General features: G+C 38.9%; 3 protein-coding genes across 3 annotated transcripts; 1 reads left to right on the forward strand and 2 right to left on the reverse strand.

The window, feature by feature from the left end:
• Positions 1-710: 710 nt before the first annotated feature.
• Positions 711-5,938, reverse strand: LOC149009919 (cellulose synthase A catalytic subunit 4 [UDP-forming]-like). Its single transcript, XM_089160621.1, has 11 exons — positions 5,612-5,938; positions 5,362-5,480; positions 4,860-4,932; positions 4,610-4,763; positions 3,902-4,514; positions 3,675-3,812; positions 3,186-3,311; positions 2,890-3,102; positions 2,277-2,804; positions 1,718-2,068; positions 711-1,554 (listed from the first exon to the last, which is right to left on the reverse strand). Exons 1-11 carry the CDS (start codon positions 5,874-5,876, stop codon positions 973-975), a joined length of 3,162 nt encoding a protein of 1,053 aa, XP_089016747.1. The 5' UTR covers positions 5,877-5,938; the 3' UTR covers positions 711-972.
• A 2,246-nt stretch (positions 5,939-8,184) lies between these two features.
• Positions 8,185-9,088, forward strand: LOC149009920 (protein PROTON GRADIENT REGULATION 5, chloroplastic-like). The gene is made up of 2 exons (XM_089161680.1): positions 8,185-8,577; positions 8,681-9,088. Exons 1-2 carry the CDS (start codon positions 8,296-8,298, stop codon positions 8,783-8,785), a joined length of 387 nt encoding a protein of 128 aa, XP_089017806.1. The 5' UTR covers positions 8,185-8,295; the 3' UTR covers positions 8,786-9,088.
• A 355-nt stretch (positions 9,089-9,443) lies between these two features.
• On the reverse strand, positions 9,444-24,598 carry LOC149009921 (eukaryotic translation initiation factor-like). The gene is given in 6 exon segments (XM_089161679.1): positions 9,444-9,716; positions 9,834-9,899; positions 23,567-23,692; positions 23,846-24,014; positions 24,395-24,517; positions 24,519-24,598. Coding segments are annotated over 6 exon segments (597 nt in total). The 5' UTR covers positions 24,584-24,598; the 3' UTR covers positions 9,444-9,668.
• Between the last annotated feature and the right edge of the window lie 1,097 nt (positions 24,599-25,695).

The raw sequence follows: 25,695 nt of genomic DNA on the forward strand, positions 1-25,695 counted from the left end.
TATCAGAAGGCGATGCTTTTTCACATAGATCCATCCTCTTCAGAGAAAAATATGCTCTTAAGAAACTCTGCCCTTTTGGCTTGGCTCAATTTATTTGCTTCCCTCAGAATTCTTGAAAGGGTCTCCCAAGAGTTCGAAGTCAGCACAGAATTGGAAGTGCTTCAGGTATTAGGTGTCTTAAAAACCTTAAAACTATTTGAACTTGGCATATCTGTAGATGGGTTTCACTCCTGCATATATTGCTATGGTGTTCTTATTCATTTCTGCTTCAACTGCCTTATGTGTTCATTTTGCTTTTTACTTGGTTGAGACTCATCAAGCTGGTTCTTTTTAGTTGAGACTCATCAAGTCCCGTAGAGTTGTGCTATTCAAATACCTTTTTTTAACTCGAGAGTATTAAGGAGTCATTACATTTCTCATGATCTTCATGGTGGAAATGTAATGTGAAATATTTCGAAAATTGACATTAGGCCTAGATGGTCCTGCACATGAACTTTTTGCTTAGAGAACATGAAAATTCTCTTGGTAGAACTTCTCAGCTCATAAAACTTGCAGGGGAATTTCCTTTGCTTCTTTGTCAGTGTCCAGGTATAGAAGAGCAACGGTGAAGTGTGGATCATGTTGGTTGAAGTATCTTAAGTTGTTATATTATGATCACTTAATTCAAATTACTTTTGGTCATTGATGTCTAGAAGAAAGAGGGGAAAATTGGAAAAGACAGGATAGGAGCAAAATAAATAGAACCTGCATGAAGAAATCGAATTTTCGTAGCTTTCACCATATTTGTTACAGTATAAGAGTCAATGGTTCTAATTTAAGAACATGAACGGCAAAATTTTATCATAGTGTAATCCCACACCTTCAGCAATTTGTACACCAAAATATATGAAGACTCCATAATTGGGTAAGAAAAGGAGGAAGAAACTGTAAGGACACTAAAGCAGAGAGGCAGCCAAGGGCCCAAGGGCTCAACTAACAATCAACACCGCACTGTTTAAGAATTGGTCCAGTTTGCTTGGGCAAGAAAGGGTCAATTCTCACCCACACCAAGGAAAAAATTGATGCAAGAAGAACTGACCAGAGAACAACAATGGTTGGTGTCCTGTTTTGTTTCCCCATCAATCCTTTGAGGAAAGGATAGAGGTGAACAATGACCCAGAAAGCAAAAAATAGCTTCCCGAATAAGGGCCCCCATGAGCCATATCCATTGTTAATGGCATCAGATACTCCAGCAACAACTCCAACCATATTCAAGATAATTAGGGTGGTTGGTGGGATGAGAAGCGTAGTCCACTTGAAGAGGTAAAGATCCCCAAACTCAGAATCATCTGCAGCTTTTGAAGTAACTGTGAAGTTGGTGTCAACTCCTGCCAGGACTTTAAGGAGGCCTTGAAAGACTGCAAATAGATGGGCTGAGACACCACCAATAACCCAGAACTGTTCATTGCGCCACCAGTCATGTATACTGACACCACTCCACCGGAGCTCTAGTATACCAGTTGCGATAATGGAGAGGAAGAGAGCCATGAACCATACACTAGCAAAGTTGCTCAGCTGTACATCAGGAATTTTCCAGTTAGAAATTAAATGACAGTCCAATGTTAGATAATGAACCAACTAAGACAAAACTACTACGAATCTCTACTTAGTTGTCCACTTGAATCATTGGTTTGAACCAATTTGTTTATAATAGAAAAGAGACTAGTTTATTACTTACAGTGGGAATGATGAACTTTCCAGTGAGAAGACAGACAGCCGGAATGGTGCAATAGGCAAGTAAGGGAATGGAAGTGAATGGGTAGACAATGGTGTTAGTATAAGCAAGTCTCTCCAACCACTTCAATTTTCCTCCAAAGCCATACCAGAGAGGGCAGTGACGGCTAAGGCATATTTCAACCGATCCAAGAGCCCACCTCAGAACTTGGTGCAACCGATCAGAAAGATTTATTGGGGCTGAACCCTTGAAAGCAGGTCTATTAGGCATGCAGTACACTGACTTCCATCCTCTGCAGTGCATCTTGAATCCAGTCAATATATCTTCTGTAACTGATCCATAAATCCACCCTATCTGTGAAAATCAATACAAGTAAGAACTTAGAACTATATGCAAGTTACAAGAGTGCCTGGATTAGGTTATGCAACAGAGAATACCCAGAGCTAACAATGTTATGACCCTGCTTTTCTTAAATCCTGAATTTTCAGTAATTACTGTTTGCATTAGTCTTAGTAATTTAAGTTTCATTTGAATTGACAAGTGCAAGATTAATTAATGATACCTCTTTGCCCCATTCAGTTTTCTCTTCATAGCCACAACTGATGACATGTATAGCCTCCTTAACAAGGGTATTCTTGTTGGTCCCCTGAGGAAGACCACCTTCTTCCATAAGTGTTGATGCAATGAACACCGGTGATTGTCCGAATCGTTTCTCAAAGTTCTTCTGTGACATGAGGGAAGATTTCTCCAACTCCTCATAACCTTCAAGCCCTTCCTCAATCTCTTCAAGATCAAATATTGAGGATCCTTTCTTGCTGTAAGTCTTATTCATCATTTTCTTTTTCTTGCCATAAAGCCCTGCAAACAAACTTTTTAGTCCTTTCTTTGACTTTGATTTTGACTTTGACTTTTTTGATTTCCTAGAACCTCCACAACAACAGCAGCACCAGGAAGGCCAGCAGTCACATGTCATCTTAGGTCGCTTTTCTGACACTGGTGGGTCATAGCCATACAATGCTGGACGGTTGAAGACACAACCAGTTCCTACATATACTGGACCTTGGATCCCATCTAAACCTCTCATGTTGATCTACAAAGAAAAAGGGGGAAATTCCTTTTTAGAGGATTTGTTGTAATTTGAGATATTGATGTTGTCCTAATGGAACTATACTTACATCGAAGAATACAATATTCCTGTTAGCATATCTGTCATTGAGATCGATACCATCAAATCTCTGGGGGAATTGAACATAGCAGAGCTTTTTCCCTAGCTGAGGATCCATTAGAAAGCACATGGCTTCCCTTACAGCTTTGCTATTGTTGACATAGTGATCACAATCAAGGTTCAGCATGAATGGTGCATTGGTGAGTACTGCAGAGACACGGACCTAGTGATCACAACACAGAATGTCACTACACAACTCCAAAACAAAGAAACTGATTTTAATATAGCTCACATATATCTACTTACCAGAGCATTCATGGCACCAGCCTTCTTGTGGTGATCGTATCCAGGCCGTTTTTCACGTGAGACATAAACAAGTCGGGGAAGTTCCTTGCCTTCCACATCAAGAGCACCTTCACTTCCTAGGTACACCTGCAAACCACACATACTTATAGAGCTTGCAAAATTTGCTTCTATTGACAAAATTATGGACGAAATTTATGAATTGTAAACCACTGGAGGGCATATCACAGTGTTCTTTGTCCTGATACAAGTATAAATAGGCATCTTGCCACTTCCGAGGACCTTTCTTTGATTTCTCCACACCTATAATCCTGTTGCATCATCAGGTTTTCTTATGGTTGTCCCCCCTCCTCTGTATCCCACTCTACTTTGGAATGTGGTTGGAAACTTTTTTCCCTTAGCCTCTTAGTCTCTTAATTTGGATTTGTTTTCCCTGCTTTTAATGTATTTTTCATTCACCAAAATGCATATTTGGATTGTGATGTTCTATACCTGAATCATTCCAGGATGATCTCGGGTAATGTTTCCTGGCCATGGTGTCCCATCCTGCATGACCCAACCTTCTTCAGGTTTCTTCTGAGCCTTTGCCACCAATGCATTAATCCTCACCTTGAACTCTTCATACTCCCTCTACAAGTTCACCACACAACATATAACTACTACATTAGAATGAGAGTGAATTAAGGAGGCTTAAGTACATTAGGGAGCTTGTCCCTTACCTTCATGGCTCTGCGATCTTTCACAAAAGTTGGCTGAACCTTGTCCTTCAAGTAGTCCATCTTTTGGGAGAAGTAGAACTCTGGAGCCCTTGGCTCAATGTTGTACTTCTTGCAAAATGGTACCCATCTCCTTGCGAACTCAGCTGTTTCTGATAATGTATCAAAGAGGAGCATTGAAGCACCATCATCAGACACATAACAACTCACCTTGTCAACTGGGTAGTCCACAGCCAGGATTGAGAGGACTGTGTTAGCTGTTATGATTGGTGGTTCCTTCAATGGATCGACTGTACTCACGAAGAAATCAACTGGTGCAAGATGATTAGGCTCGCCCTCACGTTCAAACCGCAATGAAAGGCGATCTAAGTAAGTCTGACGGTTGATGGGCATCCACTTGGGGAACTGGTCTAGTATCCATGAGAGGGCAAACCATATTTCACAAATGACAGAGATGAGCCAGAGAGGGTAAGCATCAGTTGCTGGGGTTAATATACGGAAACGGAAGAAGAACACAAGGATGACAAGTCGGAGGACAATGACTATGCGATAGGGGCTAATCTTGCTTGATGGAATTGGGACTTTTCGCGATAATGGTTGCCGAGCTTCAGCCATCCTAGGCAATAAAGGAAGAAAGAAGACTTAATGAATATGGTTGGTATGTTGCAGTAAAAATGCTCATTAATTAATCCATATTAGTAATAATCTTACAGATAATCATCTTCTTCTTCGCCTTGATCATTTCCTCCTCCATCTTTGCTCACTAATCCTCTCTTTTCTTGCTTTGCTTTCCACTTTTCTACCCTCTCTTTCCATTCTTCATCGTTTTCCAAGTCCTTATCACCTTCAAAATCTTTACCAGCAACTAGACACACATATTGCAATAAATCTTCAATAAATAACTGAAGTACCAAGTACTAAGAAGAAAAAGAACTCCCAACTAGGGGGTTGGAACACTCACTGCTTCCAGCAACGGATTTGAAAGCTGCAGCATTAGGCTGTTCCCACTGTTGTGAGTTGTAGTCCTCATTTTCCTGTATCACTCAACACCTCAGATTTGATTTCTTTAACAATCCTTTTGGAGTAGTTTCAATAATCTAAGAGCATAAAGATTGATCATTCAATAAAGTTACTTAAATTTCTTAGAAATAGATTCTAATGAGGTTAAACTCTATAAACTTTTCTGGACTAAGTGGGTTCTACGTAAATCAGCATGTCAGATTGATGCTGATTGATCCAAAAGGTAGTTAACACTAACAGCCCTGGAATTTTTTCCCCCAGGGCTATATGGGAATTATGATAAAATTTTGAGAGAGGTGTGTGACAACTAGCATCTTTAACACAACAATGGAATAGATCTCATCTCATTATTGGCATTCTGTTCGATGTTGCACGGTTGCACCATTTCAGGTTCACATTTTTCTCAACTTATGAAAACAGATTTACCAGTTTAGGTGGCTTACCGAGCGAGCTACAACATTATTACGATCAGGGGAATCGTGATGATCCTTAATCTGAAATTCATTAACGTAGTCATCAGCATCATCATCATCTTCTGCATCTCCTGCTACTCTTGGACAACCTGCGAATAGTTATAAAACACCTTATAACATATGAGGTAGAGAGAGAGAGAGAGAGAGTGAGTTGAAATTCAAACAACCACATGCACAAAGAGAACCACAGGATTAACGAGTTCGGAACAACACTGGGGACCTTTGTGACGTTTGTAGCGAGTGTTGCACTGGGGACAACACTTGTTGCCTTCACTCCTCTCATAGACATAACAAGGTCGACAAACAGGGAAGGCACATTCATGACAAGCCACAAACAATTCGCCGTCTTCCTTGAATCCAATCTCATCACCACAAACTCGACATATTTTGGAAACAGATCGGAGTGTGGGTGAACGAGGCTGCTCCTTGCCATGCAACACATGCAGCTCATCTTTTCGGTGAGAACCTGCAATTAGACCGGACATGGTGGTGGACGCCACGGCCGGTGGAGAAGGAGAACAGAATGAGATGATGGATGGCTTGTGAGGGAAAGACAGAATGGAAAAGATAGCTTTTATGGAAGATGAAGTGAGAGGTTTTGGTGTCCCTGGCCTTACCAACTGTGAGTTGAGAGGTCGATGGTTTTGAGTCGAAGAGACGTCAACACAGTGAGGTTGATAGACGGATTGTTCTGTAATCAAAGACAAAATGGCCCATTCCTTCAACTCTAAGGTGGTGAGTATGGCTTGCTTCATAGTTTTCTTAATGTTTTGGTACGAGGGCTGCTTCATATATATTATTCTTAACAGCGTGTTGAAATAGATCTGTTGGTGCCTTACATATTTGCACGTATGATGATTTAAACCTATGGTAAGGTAGAGATTTGCGGTTTGACTTGAGTGCTTTGTGCTGCCTATGGTCGAGATCAGTTGTTTCGCTTGTTACCTACTTACGAAATGGACGGTTGAAATTGAAATCTCGGTTAAAATTGAAATCTCGGTCGAAAGTTCAATCTTGCCTGTAGGCAACAAGCATTTAATGCACAACATTCAAGTTCAACATAGAGATTTGCCAATATGTATAGGGGTGGAGACAAGATTTAATATTGAAAGGTGCCGAATAGTGATGAATTGTATGCCAAGATTTCACACATAACAAGAGGGGGGCCAGAGCATCTCTAAGGAAATTTCAAAAAATAGTTAAGGAGGCCAAGTGCTGGTATTTCACATATGAAAAACAATTAGAAAAATATCTTCAAAGAAATTTAAAAAAATCGAACAAGAGAAAGCAACTAATCCAAACTTATTTAATGTCACATAATCGCATCCATCTTCACATAAGATAATCATCTCTAGTAATAATATGTATTTCATACATTACCACGTAACCCCATCCAACAACCAAATATATATATGAAGCTTTACCATGGAGCAACTTGTGGGACCTCCTTGCTTGCTGTGGTTTGTATAAGTTGTTGATGAGCATTGAATAGGTACAGTTTGCTAAGTTGTCTTCTATTTTGTTGTTGCTTGGAATGCTTTTCATCTGAAAGAGATATCTTGGTGGAATGCTTTCAAAGTGCTTAATTTCATTTGGCGAATTAAAAAGATTTGGTTGCTCCATATTAATCAGTACCCAAATGCATAACATGAACTCCAGACCTACCTTGAGTGAGCTACAATTCAACAATCTTATGCTTTATTAGAAGGGCCAAGAACGATCTTGCTCATCAGTTTCCATGGTAAGGGTTTCTGGGTCTTCTGGTTTCTTTTAAATCTCCCAATTAAGTGTTTGGCTTGTATGAAAAATAAATGGTCAAGTTCTAACAAACTTTTCTCACTCCAGTCTCATCCTTAGAAAGAAAAGAAATAAGTCTCATCTCATCTCGAAAGGAAATGAGATGGAAATAACTGACCACCTTCAGTCTTCAAGAACCGTTTTCCATGTCTTGATGCTGACACATTTCAAATGCCAAATTGCCCAACACCAGGAAGGGCCCCACAGCCCTACTCAAGCATTTAACTTTGATCCAGCATCAATCTTAATAAGAGATTGATCTTCTATCTCTCGGGGTAAAGGTCTGTGTTGTCTTCATATTTGACATGTGTTAGGAATGAGGCTTATCTCTAATGGTGATAAAATGAATCCGAGATGGGACTCCTGGTGAATTCCACATGAGCTTGATCCATAATATATAGTAGAGAGGTGTAAACAAAGCACAATCCTTATTTAACCAGTAGAGAATCCGAACCCTCTTTATAAGGCCACACCAACCTAAACTCCCCATTACGACTATAATTTTGATGAAATTGCTTGGGTGCTACACATTAAATGTGCAATATTGTACTATGTATGATCATTCGTTCACAAAAATTGCTTTGAACACTTGCGCAAAATGAGCCGACCTTCATTCTGATCTTGACCGGATGCAGCACGATGCTGCGCATTTCATGCACAACACTCAAGTAGAGCTCAAAATTTAAACCCAAATTTTATCCGCATTTAAGATGGTGAACCAAGATGAATTCAAACCATCTGGGCCAAACCCGTATGCCCGAATAGCTGCATCGGAAGAAATGTTACCATGAGTGGGTGTGCTCATCGGATCCTTCTGGAATACAAGATGGACGGCCACAATTCCCAGGTTGGTGGGCTCCACGTCATGCCAAAAGTTCGCGCCATGTGTTTGGCCGTGAACCCGTTAGCGACAAAAAATCAGAGGACTTCAAACATGTGGTTGTCTTTGCATCTTCTCTCTCTTCGATCCAATTGTAAAGCAGAGGCTCTCAATTTTACACCTAACTCTAAAACCCATCAACACCATCATCTTCCACAATTAAGTTCTTCAGTCCACTGCGAACAGAAGACAGCAGAAAGGTGATTCCAACGACTTTCTGTTCATCAATGGCTGCAACATCAATTACTGCAACTGGGTTCAAAGGAGGTCTTGGCTCTTCATTTCATGGAAGTTGGGGTACTTCCTTGATTGGAGAAGATTATACTGCAATGGCGAAATCAGCCCCAAGATGGGTTCGTGTGGGCAAACCTGTACGATTCCAACCAGTTATGAAGAACGTTAATGAAGGAAAGGGTCTCTTCGCACCAGTAGTTGTTTTCAGCCGCAACATCATTGGGAAAAAACGATTCAATCAACTTAGAGGCAAAGCTATTGCCTTACACTCACAGGTCTGGTCTGGTTACATGATTTATTTATCCTCCACATATAACCTACCTCCTCTCTGAGTCATGTTGAGCAAACTTTAGCTGACTCTGCAACAAATGTTTTCAGGTAATCACTGAATTCTGTAAATCGATTGGAGCAGATGCAAAACAAAGACAAGGACTGATTCGACTGGCGAAGAAGAATGGAGAAAAGCTTGGATTCCTGGCTTGATTAGATGTGTTCTCTTTTTCATTTTTCTTTCTTCCAACATTTCCATGGACAAGGTTTTGTTCTGTATTGTAATTGAGAAAAACCAGAAACTACATGTGTATACAGTTCTTATCCAAGTATATGGTATGGTACAATTCCCCTCCCTAAGAATAGGTTCAAAACTACAGTAGGAGAAGGCCCTTCCCCCATCTCATATGGTACTACACTTTCCCAGTAGCTTTTCTGTGGATTTCCTTTAGTATAGATCTGTAATGCTACCATCTTGAAATCTAAAGCCTCTAGCCAGAGAACATGAGAACAGAGTTATTTTTCTCCCTGGCACCAATTACTCTATCCAGATTAATTGTAGGGACAGCAGTGGATTACCTACATATTTTCTTTACTTAATCTAGAAAAGTTTGTTCAGTCACTGGTAGAACATGTACAACAGCAGCATAATAACATTCATTCAACCAACCACGCATGTCCCCTATCTACAAGGTTTTGATTGGCCAAGGGGAATTTCTCAAGTAGATCCAGAGCAGCTGTGCAAAAGCCATTACATATATAGGTCATTGTCCACATCATAAAACGATAGAGGTGGGAAGACGACCAAAATAGACAAATGTTCAATTTTATGAATCTTAATCGTATGGAAATCACCACAGAAGAAGACACTGACAAAGCATAACAGTACATAGTAGAATAAGCTGTTTTACAATACAGACACTAGGTAGCTTTTTGTGTAGCAGATCAACAAGAAAAATGATAGTAAAATTGTCATCCCAGTTTACATCTCAGAGCACTCCTCAACCCAAAACCCCAAAAGAGAAATCCCAAACCCAAAAAAAGAAGCCAAAATTGTTCTCACACTGCATCAAAAAAAGAAGCCAAAATTGTTTCCTCACACATTGTATCGGCCTCTAGTTGATTTTTGACTCCTTGAATCATCCTGCAATACACAAATGGGTGACTCATGGGTTAGAACGAGGACAATAAATAAGCATGAGATGGAGATGGTATCAAATAAGGATGTAATGTTAAGCATTCATCACCAAACTCCACTCACATGGAAGCTGTATGTTATCTTATCAGTAACGTCAATAATCTCCTTCCACTTCCTCCCAATGCTCATCTGCAGAATGAAATAAGAACCAACACAGATGGAAGTCAAAGATATATACATAACTAGCGCAAAGCTTTTCTCTTTCAGGTTAACTGCACATAAAAATGATTAGAACACCGATGGTTAAACGGAGGCATCAACTTTATGCTGTCATTAATTCCCAACAGATGTTACAACTACATACTACTAAATAAGCCTCGTGTGGTTGTTAGGAATGTGGGGAAGGAAAATAAAAATTAGGTCTTCAAAGTGAGGTGAATGAAAGTGAAAACAAATAAATGTTTAATGAGGACCACAATAGACATTCAAGAAATATTTTATTTATTGCATCAATAGCAACAGTTAGAAAATCATGAATGATTTGATACTCACTACTGACTTATTCTGCACTGTTATGAACTGATGTATCTAGCCAAAGCTATTTTTTTGGATGAATGAATAATTATATTAAAGAATAGAAAAAAGAATACAAAGTGATTAAGAGGAAGACCGAAATAAGGAGCTAAGACCCAGATACAACAATGAATCTGTTCCTTGGGGTATCATCAACAGGGGGATGGAGGTAAGCTAACAATCTAAAAGAAACGTCAAAATATATGGCATTCCAAATCATGTCTGAAGAGCAGGATTTGAAAGTCCATCTTTGGAGATTGCGTTATCACCAAAGATGATAAATGTAGGCACAAAAAACTAGCTTATCAATTCGATCACAAATGGAAGAGCTTGAAAAGTTTCACACAATTCAAGACCAATTACGAGCAAACTCAAAAGAACGTCTCGAATAGGGCCAGATGGAAGCTAGGGCTTTTCTCCATATAGATCTGGAGAAGGGGTAGGAGAAGAAAAGGTGTTCAAGGTTTTCCGGGCCGTTCCAAAAAAGGATGCAATTGGGGTCTACTGGGATATGACGGCTAATAAGGAAGGATGGGGTGAGAAGGGCATGGTTGAGGGCTCTCCAAAGGGTAAGGGAATGACGTGAGATGAAACCTTTGAACTAGACCGAGGGGATCCAGGGGGGGTTTAGGGTTATGAGCTCGGAGGAGGTTCTAGGCTGAGAGGGTGGAGAACATTTTGGTGGGAGAAGGGAGCCAAACTGTGAGATCATGAGAAGACTGGTGAGAGGGGGGGGGGGAGATTCCCAAACCTAAGTGAGAAGGGGGAGGGGGGAAGGGTTCTAGGAACCATTGGTGATGAAGGCTGACAAGGGGGTGCTTTTGGGGATACAGGCGACATAAACATTTTGGGGGTCAAAATGGTTATAGAGAATGCCCATTGGGTGCCACGGATCTAGTCAAAACTATTATTCTATAACAATAAACATAATTTTGTATGTCATACCATACCAGCAAGATTTTCAACCCATCATTCCTCACAAATATGAAGTTTTAAGATATTTGGAGCCAGTTGACATACTACTTGTCCATAAGAGGAAAATTTCAGGTAAAGTTTCTCTAAGAATACAGCCATTAGGCTGGGTATTAACCAGATTTTTTTCTCAGCATGTATAGAGCGTAAACACTACTTCAGCAAATAGACCTGTTGGAAGATACCTTATAACTGCTGGAATACACTATATTTCTTTACCCTTTCTTCAGCGAGTTTCTACATTGTATTGGTAGTTATTCTATCCTAAGCTAGTAGTTCCACTAAGTTATTTACGTTCCTAAGACTTACTAGTTTTTTGGAGTACTATGTTAGAAACTGTCTTTCCATTTGGAATAGTTTCCTATTTGATTGATGTAGCATCACTTATTAGAGGTAAAGGTGGCAAATTCCAGCAGCCTATGACTTTGACTCTTAAAAAGAATTTTCATGTGCAACCCTTCATATGGTTGATTGCAGAATCTTCGCATATGGTTTTCCTTATTTAATCTATCTACTGGATCACTACACTATTGGTAAACTCTCCTGCTGGAGTCCTTAGACCTGGATTAAGCTCCATCAGATTGGTTTGTTTTGAGCTTGAAAATCTCAGAGTTTTGGTTTGATCTAAGGCCTTTTTTCTTCTCGGTAGGAGGTTTGATCTATGGCTGTGCTATTGATTTTCCTTGGGAATGCTAACCAAGCTATTAAAATGTTATTGGCCTTGTCACCCATTACTGAGACCTACTGACCTCTGCGCGCGCACACACACAGAAGAGACAGACATACATATCCCTCACTTGTATACATACTAGTGATCGGAAATGTATTTAAAATAAAAGAAAACTAATCCGTTCAGCATACAAAAGGATACCATTCTCTGGGAGGTTCAGCTTCCACTCTCCTTGTTCCTTACGCGTTTTGGCATACAAATGAACAAATCTAACGTCCACTAGGCAAAGTTTCTACTAGGTCAGATAAGTTTTAACCGGTAAGACAACAAAACTTCACCGAATGACACGTTGAGCAATATCAACAGCAAAACATCTACAAAAATCAGGGATGAACCAGTCACAAGAGACATAAAAAGAAACCATAACAGACCAGTAAGAACTCATATGAAGAGAATCTAACAAGTTTTTCTACAAATAGTACACCTTTTGTCCCTTCTTTCTTTCTTTTTTTGTGGGGGGGGGGGGGGGGGTTTGCCCAATATGTGCCAGCACATTAGCCTCATTTTATTACTCTTTATTCCTTTTACTGCACAATACAAAAGGTTATATCTTGGTCTGGCCCAGAGGGGTCTCATTTACAAAAGCTACTACCAACTTGTTACATGCCTTTGGATCTGTATCCAGAATTGTGGTGATCAAGAACATAGGTCACATTCTGGTTAGCACTGGATTTGTACAGATAATCATAATAGGTTCACAACTCTCCTCTGGCCCCTCCTCTCCTTCCAACTAGTTGTCCATAAATCACCTTTCCAGCATATGAAACCTTTTTTTTGCCGGGGGGGGGGGGGGAGGGAGTTCTATAACACGTCCACTTCTTGGATTGGGATATAACTGAGTCAGATAATACAGTAAATAGTGTTACTATTTACTAGCCAACCCTCCCTCCATCCTTGACTATGCATCAACCACCTTTGGAGATGGGATGCATGTCATTGCATCATATTTGTGCATTGGGTGTCCCCACAACTAGAGGTGTCAAAACCAGATCCACATCTCTTAACCTGACTGGACCGACTGAATGACCTTGAACTAGACAAACCATTTAATCAGTAAGTTCTGGTCTAACCCTATCGCAGTGCTAACCATGGTGGGAGATCTCGCTATTTTGAGAAAGTGAGACGAGATCTGGGAGAATTTGGAATGTAATGGTCTTACTTGTTAAAGGGGTGAGAGTTTTTATTAACGTCAAAGGGATCTAGAGAAGAAGGCCTGAATCGATGAAGATTCAGAAAGGCGTTCTTGAACGATTCCGTGTCGTGGTCTGCTGGAATGATAGATTTTCCAGGCGAGACATAATGGTTGTTTCCCATCTTAAAACATAAATATGTTTTACGTCACATTATAGCGTGGTATGCAGATTCAGGTTCTTCTTTCATCTAGTTCTTTTTATGAAGTTTATTATACAATTTCACCATCATGTGTGTTAAGTATTGGTTCATATAGATAAAATAAGATGTAAATTCATATTTTGTCTCATTAGCATCTGTTTCAGCTTAAGCTGTTTTGATATTAATGATTTTAAAACACCTTCTAATGCTGATTCTCTAGATAATTGAGAAGCCGACAGTGTATGATGAATCAGTAGCATGGAATAACTTTTGATGAACCATTATTGATTTCTTAGAGATCTAATTAAACACTCAATTGGGTCTAACATAAACGTATCGGTTACTTTATAAAATGTTTTGGTTTCATTGGATGAAAAGCCATTGATTTGAGACATTTTACCTTACATTGATGATTAGTCTAGTTCAACAACTTGAGCACCATGATTCATTGTTTAGAGAACTTCAATCTGTAAGGGACTATACAACATAAATGTTCAAGTTAGACTTAAAGGGTCGATGCTGGACTGATGTGGAAGGCTTGGATGATTTAATACCTGATCAAGGTATTCACCATATACAACCTAGAGTTGAATGTGGAATATCAAAAGAACTATATCAAAAATTCCAGATGAGTGCAGATAAAAGAACTATATCAAAAATTCCAGATGAGTGCAGCTCTTTATCTGCAGATGGTTACTCACTTCAGCTTCATCAAGGGCCTTGGTTTTCTACTACCATGATTATGGCATAGAATGCTGCGTTTAAAAAAAAAAAAAAAACCAGAGGAGTTGCTGATAGTGTTGGAACCAAGGGAGACGAGCTTGTAGAGAAGGCAGTTATGTGTCGAGAATTGAACTACAATTGTACTTTCAACTGGTTTTTGGCAGTTCTGTTTCTTTTCCTCTAAAAATCACTCTCCGATGGAGAAACTCACCAAAGATCCGATAGGCCACCGTGCTGTAAGTCCCTCTTCTTGCTGTAAGTTTTTTTCATAATTCTGATTCGCAGCCTTTCTATTTCTCAATAGATTTACAGAAATGGCCATCGTGCTTTTGGCATGATTATAAAAAGACCACAAGTATGCTAAGAATCCAATAATATGTTGTTGGAATTTATTAATATAATTAATAAATTAAATGCCCAAGGGCAAATTTGAAAACTCATTATTAGGGCGGTTACAAAATAGGGTTATATATTTTGGTAACCACCGAATAAGTGAGTGGGTTTACATTACGTAAGTTTTCAAAGAAAAGGAGGCGGCTCCCATCTCTCCAAGAAATGCAGGAAGGAGAAACCTAGTGGAGGTTTCCTTAGAACTCTCTTCCATCTTTTTTCCACACGGCATTTGAGTTGTGGAAATACTTCCCTTTCCTTGTGATTGTGGAATCATCCCGGTAGAGATTTGGTGGTGGAACGATAACGTGGATCCAGAGTTACTTCCGCTGCAAATACTTCACAAAAGGGAAAGCGAATCCAGGTAAGGAATCTTTCCCCCCTTCAATGTTGGTAATTAGTTCAATTCAATTAATTGAAGGGGGAAAGATTCCTTATTTGGATTCGCTTTCCCTTTTGTGAAGTATTCGCAGCGGAAGTAAATCTAGATCCATGTTATCGTTCCACCACCAAATCTCTACCGGGATGATTCCACAATCACAAGGAAAGGGAAGTATTTCCACAACCCAAATGCCGTGTGGAAAAAAGATGGAAGAGAGATCTAAGGCAAAGGAAGGAAACCTCCACTAGGTTTCTCCTTCCTGCATTTCTTGGGAGAGAGATGGGAGCCGCCTCCTTTTCTTTGAAAACTTACGTAATGTAAACCCACTCACTTATTCGGTGGTTACCAAAATATATAACCCTATTTTGTAACCGCCCTAATAGTGAGTTTTCAAATTTGCCCTTGGGCATTTAATTTATTAATTATATTAATAAATTCCAACAACATATTATTGGATTCTTAGCATACTTATGGTCTTTTTAAAATCATGCCAAAAGCACGGTGGCCATTTCTATAAATCTATTGAGGAATAGAAAGGCTGCAAATCAGAATTATGAAAAAACTTACAGCAAGAAGAGGGAGGACTTACAGCACGGTGGCCTTTCGGATCTTGGTGAATTTCTCCATCGGAGAGTGATTTTTAGAGGAAAAGAAACAGAACTGCCAAAAACCAGTTGAAAGTAACAATTGTAGTTCAATTCTCGACGCAAAACTGCCTTCTCTACAAGCTTGTCTCCCTTGGTTCCGACACTGTCAGCAACTCCTATGTTTTTTATTTTTTTTTTTTTAAACGCAGCATTCTATGCCATAATCATGGTAGTAGAAAACCAAGGCCCTTGATGAAGCTGAAGTGAGTAACCATCTGCAGTAAAGAGTTGCACTCATCTGGAATTTTTGATATAGTCCTTTTGATATTCCACATTCAACTCTAGGTTGTATATGGCGAATACCTTGATCAGGTATTAAATCATCTAAGCCTTCCACATCAGTCCAGCATCGACCCTTTAAGTCTAATTTGAACATTTATGTTGTATAGTCCCTTAAAGAACCCTTACAGATTGAAGTTCTCTGAACAATGAATCATGGTGCTCAAGTTGTTGAACTAGACTAATCATCACTTCATCAATGTAAGGTAAAATGTCTTAAATCAATGGCTTTTCATCCAATGAAGCCAAAACATTTTATAAAGTAACTGCATACATTTATGTTAGACCTAGTTGAGTGTTTAATTAGATCTCTAAGAAATCAATAATGGTTCATCAGAAGTTATTCCATGCTACTGATTCATCATACACTGTCGGCTTCTCAATTATCCAGAGAAGCATCCACAAAGAATCAGCATTAGATTGTGTTTTAAAATCATTAATATCAAAACAGCTTAAGCTGAAACAGATGCTAATGAGACAAAAATGAATTTACATCTTATTTTATCTATATGAACCAATACTTAACACACATGGTGAAATTGTATAATAAACTTCATAAAAAGAACTAGATGAAAGAAGAACCTGAAGATGCATGAATCTTAAAACCTATTTAGGTTTTAAAATGGGAAACAACCATTATGTCTCGCCTAGAAAATCTATCATTCCAGCAGACCACGACATGGAATCATTCAAGAACGCCTTTCCGAATCTTCATCGATTCAGGCCTTCTTCTCTAGATCCCCTTAACGTTGATAAAAACTCTCACCCCTTTAGAGGTAAGACCGTTACATTCCAAATTCCCTTCAATTGTCTCTGTTCCAACCACCTAGTTTAGGGGGTTTTAAAACCCCCTATCTCGCTTGAAAAAGGCATATCTTGCCTCTCTCGCTACAACTATCAAAACTTGCCGAAAACTTGATTTTTGGTCGGAATTTGTTGGGGATTCAACTTCTACACATTTTTAAGACATCTACAACATTAGATTATCATCATTCAAGCCTATTTCAACTAGATCTTCAACAAATGTAAGATTTACCCCCAAATTTGAATTTTTTCAAATAGAATATTTTACAATGGGTGTGTGAGTTTAGTATAAATATATGTTATTCTACTAGCTTTGATCTACACTTTCATGGAAACAAATTTAATGTGACATTTAAACCGATATGTGACATACTACAGTGATGAGTTGACTTGGGAGTCATATGTGGTCACCGTTCAGAATCAGTTGATGCAAAATACTAAGTGATACTCTTGTTGTCTTGTATCTTGTTACTCACATACTCTTATGATTGTAAACTTATGGATTATGATTTATGACTTACTAAAAATTTAAAACTTCTTATGGTTCTAAGATTTCGAAGACATTTAAGTTCTTTAACAATTTTATGTGTAATGTATTTGATACTTGATAGTTGATAAAATGAATTACTTGATATCTCTACATTACATGTTGTCTAACCTTGCATTTCACAGTATTTCCGTTTTACACATAAGGTTGACTTAGAAGACATACTTAGGGTTATTTTCTCACAAATCTAAGGCCACCAATGTGTTCAAAAGGCCTTAAATAGGCTTAATACCAAGTTTTAGCCCAACCGGGACCCTAAAACCCACCGAGATGGGCCACTGAGATTATGCCAGAATTTTGGTAGATCTCGACCGAGATCTCGCCATCTCAGTCGAGATCTCGCTATTTTGGAGTGGTGAGATCTCCCACCATGGTGCTAACTAATGCATTCCTTGAAACACAATACAAGATCTTGTGAGATCTTGGCCAAGATAATCTAGTCTCAACTACTTTTAGTTCTGTCTCAACACCAACTGTGGTGTTCTTCATTTTTGGCCTGATTTGACTAGAATCTTGCCGGATTTTCACTTGCAACACTTCTAAGAAGTTCTTAGCTCATCTACAACAACAAAACAACATCAATCAACGGTATTTGAAGTTATGATGCTTAGTTACCCTTGGGCCTTGATAAAGATTTCATTTCACCTTGTTCTTACGAAGTTATGATGACTTGTACTGTATTCTCAAGATTCATGATATTGTATTGTTCTATTGAGTATTGAACTACTGATATAGACAGAATTCTGAACAATTTAAGTTATTTGATGTATGTTGTCACTTGGTTTTCATTTATATCAATTAATGGTTTTGTATTTCATGTTTATAAGACTGCATGTTCAATCCTTCAGCATTACAATTTCAAACTTAGGTCAGCTTGGAACTCATACATAGGCTTGTTTTCTCACAAATCTAAGGCCACTAGTGTGTTTAGGAGGCCTAAAATAGGTTATTTCTTGATTTTGTCCAGTCATTAATAACTTGATTATTTTTAGATAATAGTAGATAGAAAAAAGTTTGGAAGGAGTCCTATTGAAGCCAATAAATATAGGTCTGCTTGCCATCCACACCAGAATAGATGGAGTTTTCTGGAAAAAACCTGCTGGAGATGGGCCCTCAAGTTCACTTGAGTTGGCCACAGTTTTTTACCATATCTTGGTTTTGTGGCAGACTGAGATCAGCTTCAAAACCGAGAGTTCTTACCATGCCTTGAAAGCACCACACTGCATTTGTGGTTAGACATGGTAGCACGCAGGCAAGGGTTCTTGTACCCTAAACAAATATGGGTAAAAGAGCTAGTCCAAAGGGTTCCTACATCGTTAACAAGTGGGGGCAAAGAAGTAAGCCCAAAAGGGCAGGCTCAGCCTACTATCTTGAAATATAGAATCTTTAGTCGGTAAGAGTTTGGCATTCATACATACTATGAGGAGAAAGTTAAGAAAGATGGGCTTATTCTCCTTAAAATAAAATGGCAAACCTTAAAAGGATTTTCAAATCATTCACTGATAAAATGGTCAAATGAGGAGGATAGGACTTTTCATGTAGACACTAATATGATTTCAGGTCTCAAGTAGGTGGCTAAAAATGCCCTTAGTGAACTGGAAAGACATAATTCCTGCAATAGAGGTTTAGTGATGGGACAATAAGGTTCAATTAGCTAAGAATCTTAACTTCAAAAACATAGAAAAAGATCAAGGATGTAGAGGATCTAAAAGGTATAAAAATTGTCAAACCAAGAATGTCAGACAAACGAGAGTTGAAGAAATATGAAGATCTATGTAATAACCTGAGAACAAACAAAAGGGGGGGGGGGGGAATCTAATAGTAAGATAGAAGGCTAAAATGAACGATAAGAAGGCCAGAGATTTCAGTATTGTTAGATGCACTTAAAGTGAAGATGGCAGTACTAATAAGGGATGGGACCTTATGGATAAATGATGATTATTTCAACAGCATAACATATGAAAACTTTTCAAGCAATAGTGTCCCAAAAGGTTATGTTACCCATCAAGATATGTACAAAAGATAAAAAAAAACTTAAGTAAAAGACGCATTAAGTGAGGACAGAACCAGGAAAGGCACCTGGTCTAAATTGAGGTCTCAATAGAAGTGCGGAAGAGGTTGGGAATCTATGGTTTATCCTGGCTGACTAAGCTGTTTGAAAGATTTTTTTAAGCACAGGGAAAATATCAAAATGCTAGGTGGAAGGAGGAGAAGCATTGTGGTTCCAATTACAAAATTAAAAGTGATATTCAGAGCTGCAATAAATACAGAAGCATCAAATTAATGGTCATATCATGAGAGGAACTTGTTGAAGCTTGCTTGATACAACAACAACAACAACAACAACAACAACAAAAAAAAAAAAAAAAAAAAAAAAAAGAAAAGAGGAACCAATTTGGTTTTGTGCCAAGAAGACCCACAATCCAAGCTAATTGCTCAAAGACCCATAGAAAGATTTAGAGGTTGTAAGAAGGATACTTATTGACCTAGAAGAAAAGCTTCCAATAGAGTTCCTATGAAGTTTGTCTAGCAAGTACTTGAGAATGTATGGGGCAGGCCTTGGCGCAATGGTAAGTGGACGACCACTTGTCGCCTGGGCTCAAGGCATCGAAACTGCCTCTAAGCACAATGGTGATGTGGTTTGATTTCTGGGTAGCCAAAGAAGGCATTCCATTGCCACCAGATAGAACAGTTTGCTCTTCATGCTCACAGAAGTGGGCAAATCCATCAGTGATCAGTGTCTCAGGGTTTGTCTTCTGTTATGTTTGCATATTCAAGTATGTTTCACAGATCTTTGAAAGTTTCAAATTTATTCTCAGCCCAAGGAAGAACAAGAAAAAATCCATTGGTTACTGTTATTTCCTTGAATGCTCTCTTTCTTGTTTTTTCATTTTATTTTGGTCTCTCATTTTATGGCGACAGTATAAGTGCTGCCCTGTTACATTGAAAACTGCAAATGTGGATAAAATCCAGCTCTCAATGATCTATACCGAGTTCTGCGAGCTGGCTGCCTACATGAAGTTGAGTTGATAATGACCATGTCTGCCATTGTAATTTGTGAGCTTGACACAGGTCAAATTAAAAAAATTTGAGACTTTTTTTTTGGTAGGAAGAAAAAACTTTATTTATTTAACTGGAATCCCCGGGGATCTTACACATTAAGGAGTCAAAGAGTAAAATCCAAGATAAAAAGGGGGTTGGGAAAGATGATACATGAACCAGTCCGTGAACGGGCCGCTGATTTAGCGAGTTCATCGGCAGTGAAGTTGGCTTCATGAGGGATGTAGGAGAAAGAACATTCAATGAAGGATGTTGCGAGCCGAATGATGTCCGCAATGATGTGTGAGATTTTCCAACTTGTGCAAGACACTGTATGCGTGATTGAAAAAACAAGTGGTTGGTTGTTGCTCTCCACTTGAATATGTGAAATCCGAAATTCGAGAGCGAGGCTTAGTCCCCTTCGGATTGCTTGTGCTTCAGCAGTAAGAGAATCCTGACAGCCTGTGCCTTGACCAAAAGCAAACAACACCTGATGAAAAGAATCACGAGCTATACCTCCAATTCCGGAGCGTTTTAGATTCATAAAGGAAAAGCCATCCACATTTAGTTTGATCCTGCCTAGAATTGGAGGGTCTTAAATCACGAGAAAGAGAATCGAAGGCATATATTGAAAGCTTATTAGATTCCGATTGTAAAGTACATTGTTTGAACCAATGCATATGTAAATGCGCTACATGTGATAAAATGTAAAATTAAAACAAACAAAATGAAAGAGAAAGTAACAACCCTCACCCTAATCACCCCTCCTTGTTGTAACCGCATCATGACAACCGGATTTTTAGGACCTATATGGTTTGTAGGATCGTTGGAAGAATGGTTTAATATGAGAAGAATATTAGAGTGAATGAGAGTACACTAAAAATTTCACAAAACGCCCAACCGCAAAAGAGTAATGGACTCATCGCAATTAGCCTAACGCTGCTGATTGTGAAATGGTCGGAAGGAGAGTTATAGGTTTGCTAGGGGATTGTAGGGGGGGGGGGGGGGGAAGTGGGGGGGGGGGTTGAAACGGTGACAAGGTCTTGAAGTTTGGAATCGTGAAGAATGGGTAATTGAATGGGCAAGTGGAATCGAATGGGAAGTGGTACCCTGAATGAAGATTAAGAGAATGCCAAAGGTGATTAGTGAAGGGGCAAAGGATAAAGAGGTGATGTGCTAAAAAGGGATGATGGCCACATAAGTTACATTGGAGCTGTACTTGACATCCTCGCTGATGGAGCAGATCTGCCAGGTAATTTTCCTAGAAACAGTTTTCCAGAGGAAAAATAGAATTCTAGGAGGTAGGGGGAGATGCCAAAGTTGAAGCCATCTAATGTTGGGGGGGGGGGGGGGGGATAATGAGGTTGACAGACGGTAAGCCGAATTGACAGTGAACTTACCAGAAGAAGTGGGCTTCCATATGAAGTGGTCAGCTTGTGGGAAAAGAGGTTTTGGGATGTTGAGAATGTTGATTGCGATGTCAGGGGGCAACCAATCAAAAACTTTATCCCGATGTCAAGAAGTGGTTGCGAAATTGATGAAAGCTGATACCTTTATGGGGAGAGAAGCGGTTGGAAAGCAATCCAAATATGGGGGTTGATTCGGTACCCAATTGAGATTCCAAGGACTAGCTATTGAACCATCTCCAATCTGGAAAAAAAGACCTTGACATAAAAGTTCCCTAGCTTTAATCAGTGATTTCCATCCCCACGAGGCAGAAGGAGGGGAGGGGGCGTCGAGGAAGGTGCCATTCTTAAAGTACTTGTTTTCATCAATCTGCCCCAATAGTGATGCAGAAGGGTTAAGTAATTCCCATGCCTTCCGAGTCAGAAGAGCCGAGGTTAAAATCAGCACTTTTTTTAAGGTTAAGGCCACCATCTTTAGTCGAGCGACAATGAAATCCCAGGAGATGGTATGGACATGCCCGTGAGTACCATTTGACCAAAAAAATTTGGACTTGTAGCCATGGTATTCCCTTCACATCCTTTGCATGCAAATGCTCTTGTGGTGACATTGACAGGCTAACACACTGAGAAGTTGTGGATGGAAGAACTAAATTGTTGTCCTCAAACAACATATGGGCATAAATTACCAACAAAACATCTGACCCAGTGATCTCAATCTTTGATGCATTACTGTCAAGGTATTTAATCCTTTTAGGCTTCGTGTTTTGTGCCTTAAAGTTCTAAAATTAAGACTTTCTGTTTAGCTGTTGAGCCTTAAGGGATACACCTTAAGTATGCAAGAGACTAGTAACAAACACAACCAACATGATTGTAAATATAAAATGCAAAAACACTGGCCCCTCACCAAGTCGTGAAATATCAAGTATTTATCACTTCATTGGGAGTGGACTTTTAAGAAAGTCTCATGTATGTGTTGAAAAGATGCAAAAGAGACATCTGATACACATGGAGACACATGGATATGCTGCAAAATATCATTTAGAAAACAAAAAAAAATTAATGAGGTAATTAGGTCTGAACGTAGGACAATAGGTCTCAAACCGACATCTATCACATGTCTGACTGTTAGGGGCTGAATTATGATGTTGTCTAGATGTTACTTTAAAGAAAACGGATGGTTAACAACAGAAGGAAATTATGCCAATACATGGGGGTAGATAATTGCATTTTACATTGAAAATCGACATATATTCAGTCTAGACCATGCCCTTCCTATCCAAAGGTTGGATTTGCCAATCATCCTTCTGCTGCTTACACACCTAGGACATTTCCTATAAACAGATGAAATCGGTGGCGATTTAGGAATAAGATGTGAAAGTTTACCATTCATAATTTTAATATTACAACCGATTAGGTTTTTGTGTAAGATAGAAATTTTGACTTTGTTTACTCTTACATACAAAAGGATCAATGTTAAGACAAATACAAAAAATCACAAAACAACAATCTAACTATAGTAACTCTTTGGTGAGGGTGTATAATTTAACTTTGTTCTTTCCTTTTAATAGGATAACTATGTACTCACTATTCATAGTAAGTTCTACGCTGATGGGCAACTTGGACTATTTTTTTTTGGACATTAAATACCCTTCTAGTGGGGTATTTGAGTATCTCCATTTGTTTCATTTCAAGGGCCATATAAGACGAGTGGCCCAAGTTGATGTGGATAGTAGATCTCTCTATCCACAGTTGAAAAGAAAACCTACAAAAGAGAGGTTTTCCTTTTTTGTGGTTTTTTTTTTTTGTTTTTGTTTTTGTTTTTGTTTTTGTTTTTGTGTGTGTGTGTGTGTGTGGTGGTGGTGGGGGGGGGGGGGAGCTGGTGTTGTGTGTTTAACCAAGACAAAGAATAGGTTGGCTTCAGAAAATTGTAATCCATAATCTAATTAATACTACTAAATTCAATGGATACCAAGAATGCAGATAAAATAGATGGATACAGATGGAGGAGGCAATCTTCTTCTACAGACATTACCTGAACAGCTTCATTGGAAGCTGCTTTAGTCCATAATGCAAGCTTATCCTGCCTCTGGCGCACACTTGCAACTACTCCACAGATCTCATCATTTTCCTCAAATTGCTCACCAATAAGCGCCATCAACTATAAATGAAACCATTACTCACAGTTTAATTATACCAGCAAGGAGCTTAAAGGAACGTGTTAACCCGCCGACTCCCTCCCCTGGCCCAAAAAATAAAAAATAAAAAAAATAAAAAAATAAATAAAGCAGGAAGAAGAAGCGAAGGTTCTTACAGTTTCAAGCCACATGGCATCGAGGTTGGTCTTTCTGCTGCTAGTTACAGTCCACTTGCCTCCATTAGCACATTCAGGATCTTCCCACTTGGGCTCGATCCCAGCTTTGAACAAATGAAAATCGGCATTTGCTGGTAACTTACTGGGTCGAAATATTTGATCATACAAACTGCATGGAGAATGAAATTTTCAAGCATCAAAGCAAAGAGAGGATTTGGGTAGAAGTAGAAAACATGGGTTGTATCTATGTTCAGTAAACTCGGAACAAGTAAATCCCAACTATAGGGTGAATAATTGCTTTCAATAGGGATAAAACACGGTATATCAGTAGATGTAATCCGACGGGAAATCTTAAATAGGTTCCAATCAAAATAATAACCACGCAGGAAGAATGAAAAAACCTAAAGATCACCGAAATCAAGCTGTATATGATGCAAAAACAAGTTCCTTTCTTCTTTTCACTTTGATTCTATTAGAAAGAGAGACTTTCATCATCAGTAGAAGAATAGTGAAACACAACTAATAAATTCAAACACTACGAATACGAACCACCAGAACTCTTCGACGGTATCAAAGGTGTAGAGTTTGCGAAGAGAGGTTCCCCAAGCAGCACCTTGCTTAGGCTTCGACTGGTTATCAAACCAAAACGTCCACTTCCGTTCAAGCAAATGCCGCGGATTCGGATTCGGTTTCCGCTGCAGCTTCTATCGGTTCAACTATTTCTCCTTCACTCACCATTGTCTGCTTTCTAGTTTAGCTTTCTATGATTTAAGAGTAATGGAGTTCACGAGAAGGGTTTAATTTATAAGCTCATACGAAAAGATCTGCAGTGAGTCGGGGCTTGGATTCGTCGGATGGTTCGAATTTCATCCGGCCGAGTCGGTCTTGTTTTATTTTTAACTCGGTTGACCCAAAAACCAAACCGTTTATAGTCAGTTTCGGTTTTGATTTCAGTCCTTTTTACGAAGTATTTCTGCTTCTACAAACATGGAAAACAGTTCTGCGTCTTCCAGAAACACTTTTTTTTAAGTGTTTGTTAAAATTTGCATTTGGAAGTAGAAACAATATCCATAGGATGCCATGGATGGAAGAGTTCTATCAGAGTATTGAGAGGACTTTGCAAGTTGCTAAGTTTAGAGTGTTTCATTCCCTAAATACCCCTTTTAAAACTGTTTTAAAACACATCGCACACCCAATTTTTGCTTTGAGAAACAAATACAACAATGCTTCAGTACTTCTCAAAGCATAATTTCAATTTATGTTACAAAAATCATGCAAAACAAAACAATTTTATGATCTGGTTTTTGACCAACTTTCTGTGACTCGAAGCAAAAAACACCAAAAACTTTTTTTCAATGGGTTATCTAAAGGGTCATTGGTCTCTCATCTCTTTTTTGTTGTTGGTTTGTAATCGAGTCACCATCCAGTCGATCTTGTCCCGGTTTGCCATTCTAATTGCATATGCAAGGAAATCAATGGAAAACTCTGAATTCTAATCAGTTTCTAGAGATCATGTTGCTCCAACATGCCATTCACCTAATTCTCCAATCAACCATTCTATTGCCTTCCTATTATACAAGATATCCAACTTCTAGCTTCTAAGTTTTTGGGTTTTGAGGCAATGTATGTTTTTAGGAGATCAAATGTACAATCAACCATTCTATTGCCTTCCTATTAAACAAGATATCCAACTTCTAGCTTCTAAGTTTTTGGGTTTTAAGGCAATGTATGTTCCTAGGAGATCAAATGTAGTTACGGATTATCTAGCCAAGATGGCTCTCTCCATAGGGGAAGGTATGGATTGGCCCATATCCATTGCGTGGCTTTTAGAGCTTTGCTCGGCTTCGCCT

This window comes from Hakea prostrata, chromosome 7, assembly GCF_041222555.1.
Source record: "Hakea prostrata isolate BN-2017 chromosome 7, UWA_Hpros_2, whole genome shotgun sequence".
NCBI classification, from domain to species: domain Eukaryota; kingdom Viridiplantae; phylum Streptophyta; class Magnoliopsida; order Proteales; family Proteaceae; genus Hakea; species Hakea prostrata.

Bases quoted from the DNA above. Each gene is read 5' to 3' on its own strand.
- LOC149009919 (XM_089160621.1), bottom strand. From the start codon at position 5,876: ATGTCCGGTCTAATTGCAGGTTCTCACCGAAAAGATGAGCTGCATGTG. The intron at 4,933-5,361 runs GTAAGCCACCTA...TGAGTGATACAG, and splicing joins ATAATGTTGTAGCTCGCTCG to GAAAATGAGGACTACAACTC. The intron at 2,805-2,889 runs GTAAGTATAGTT...TTTTCTTTGTAG, and splicing joins GGAATATTGTATTCTTCGAT to ATCAACATGAGAGGTTTAGA.
- LOC149009920 (XM_089161680.1), top strand. From the start codon at position 8,296: ATGGCTGCAACATCAATTACTGCAACTGGGTTCAAAGGAGGTCTTGGC. The intron at 8,578-8,680 runs GTCTGGTCTGGT...AAATGTTTTCAG, and splicing joins CTATTGCCTTACACTCACAG to GTAATCACTGAATTCTGTAA.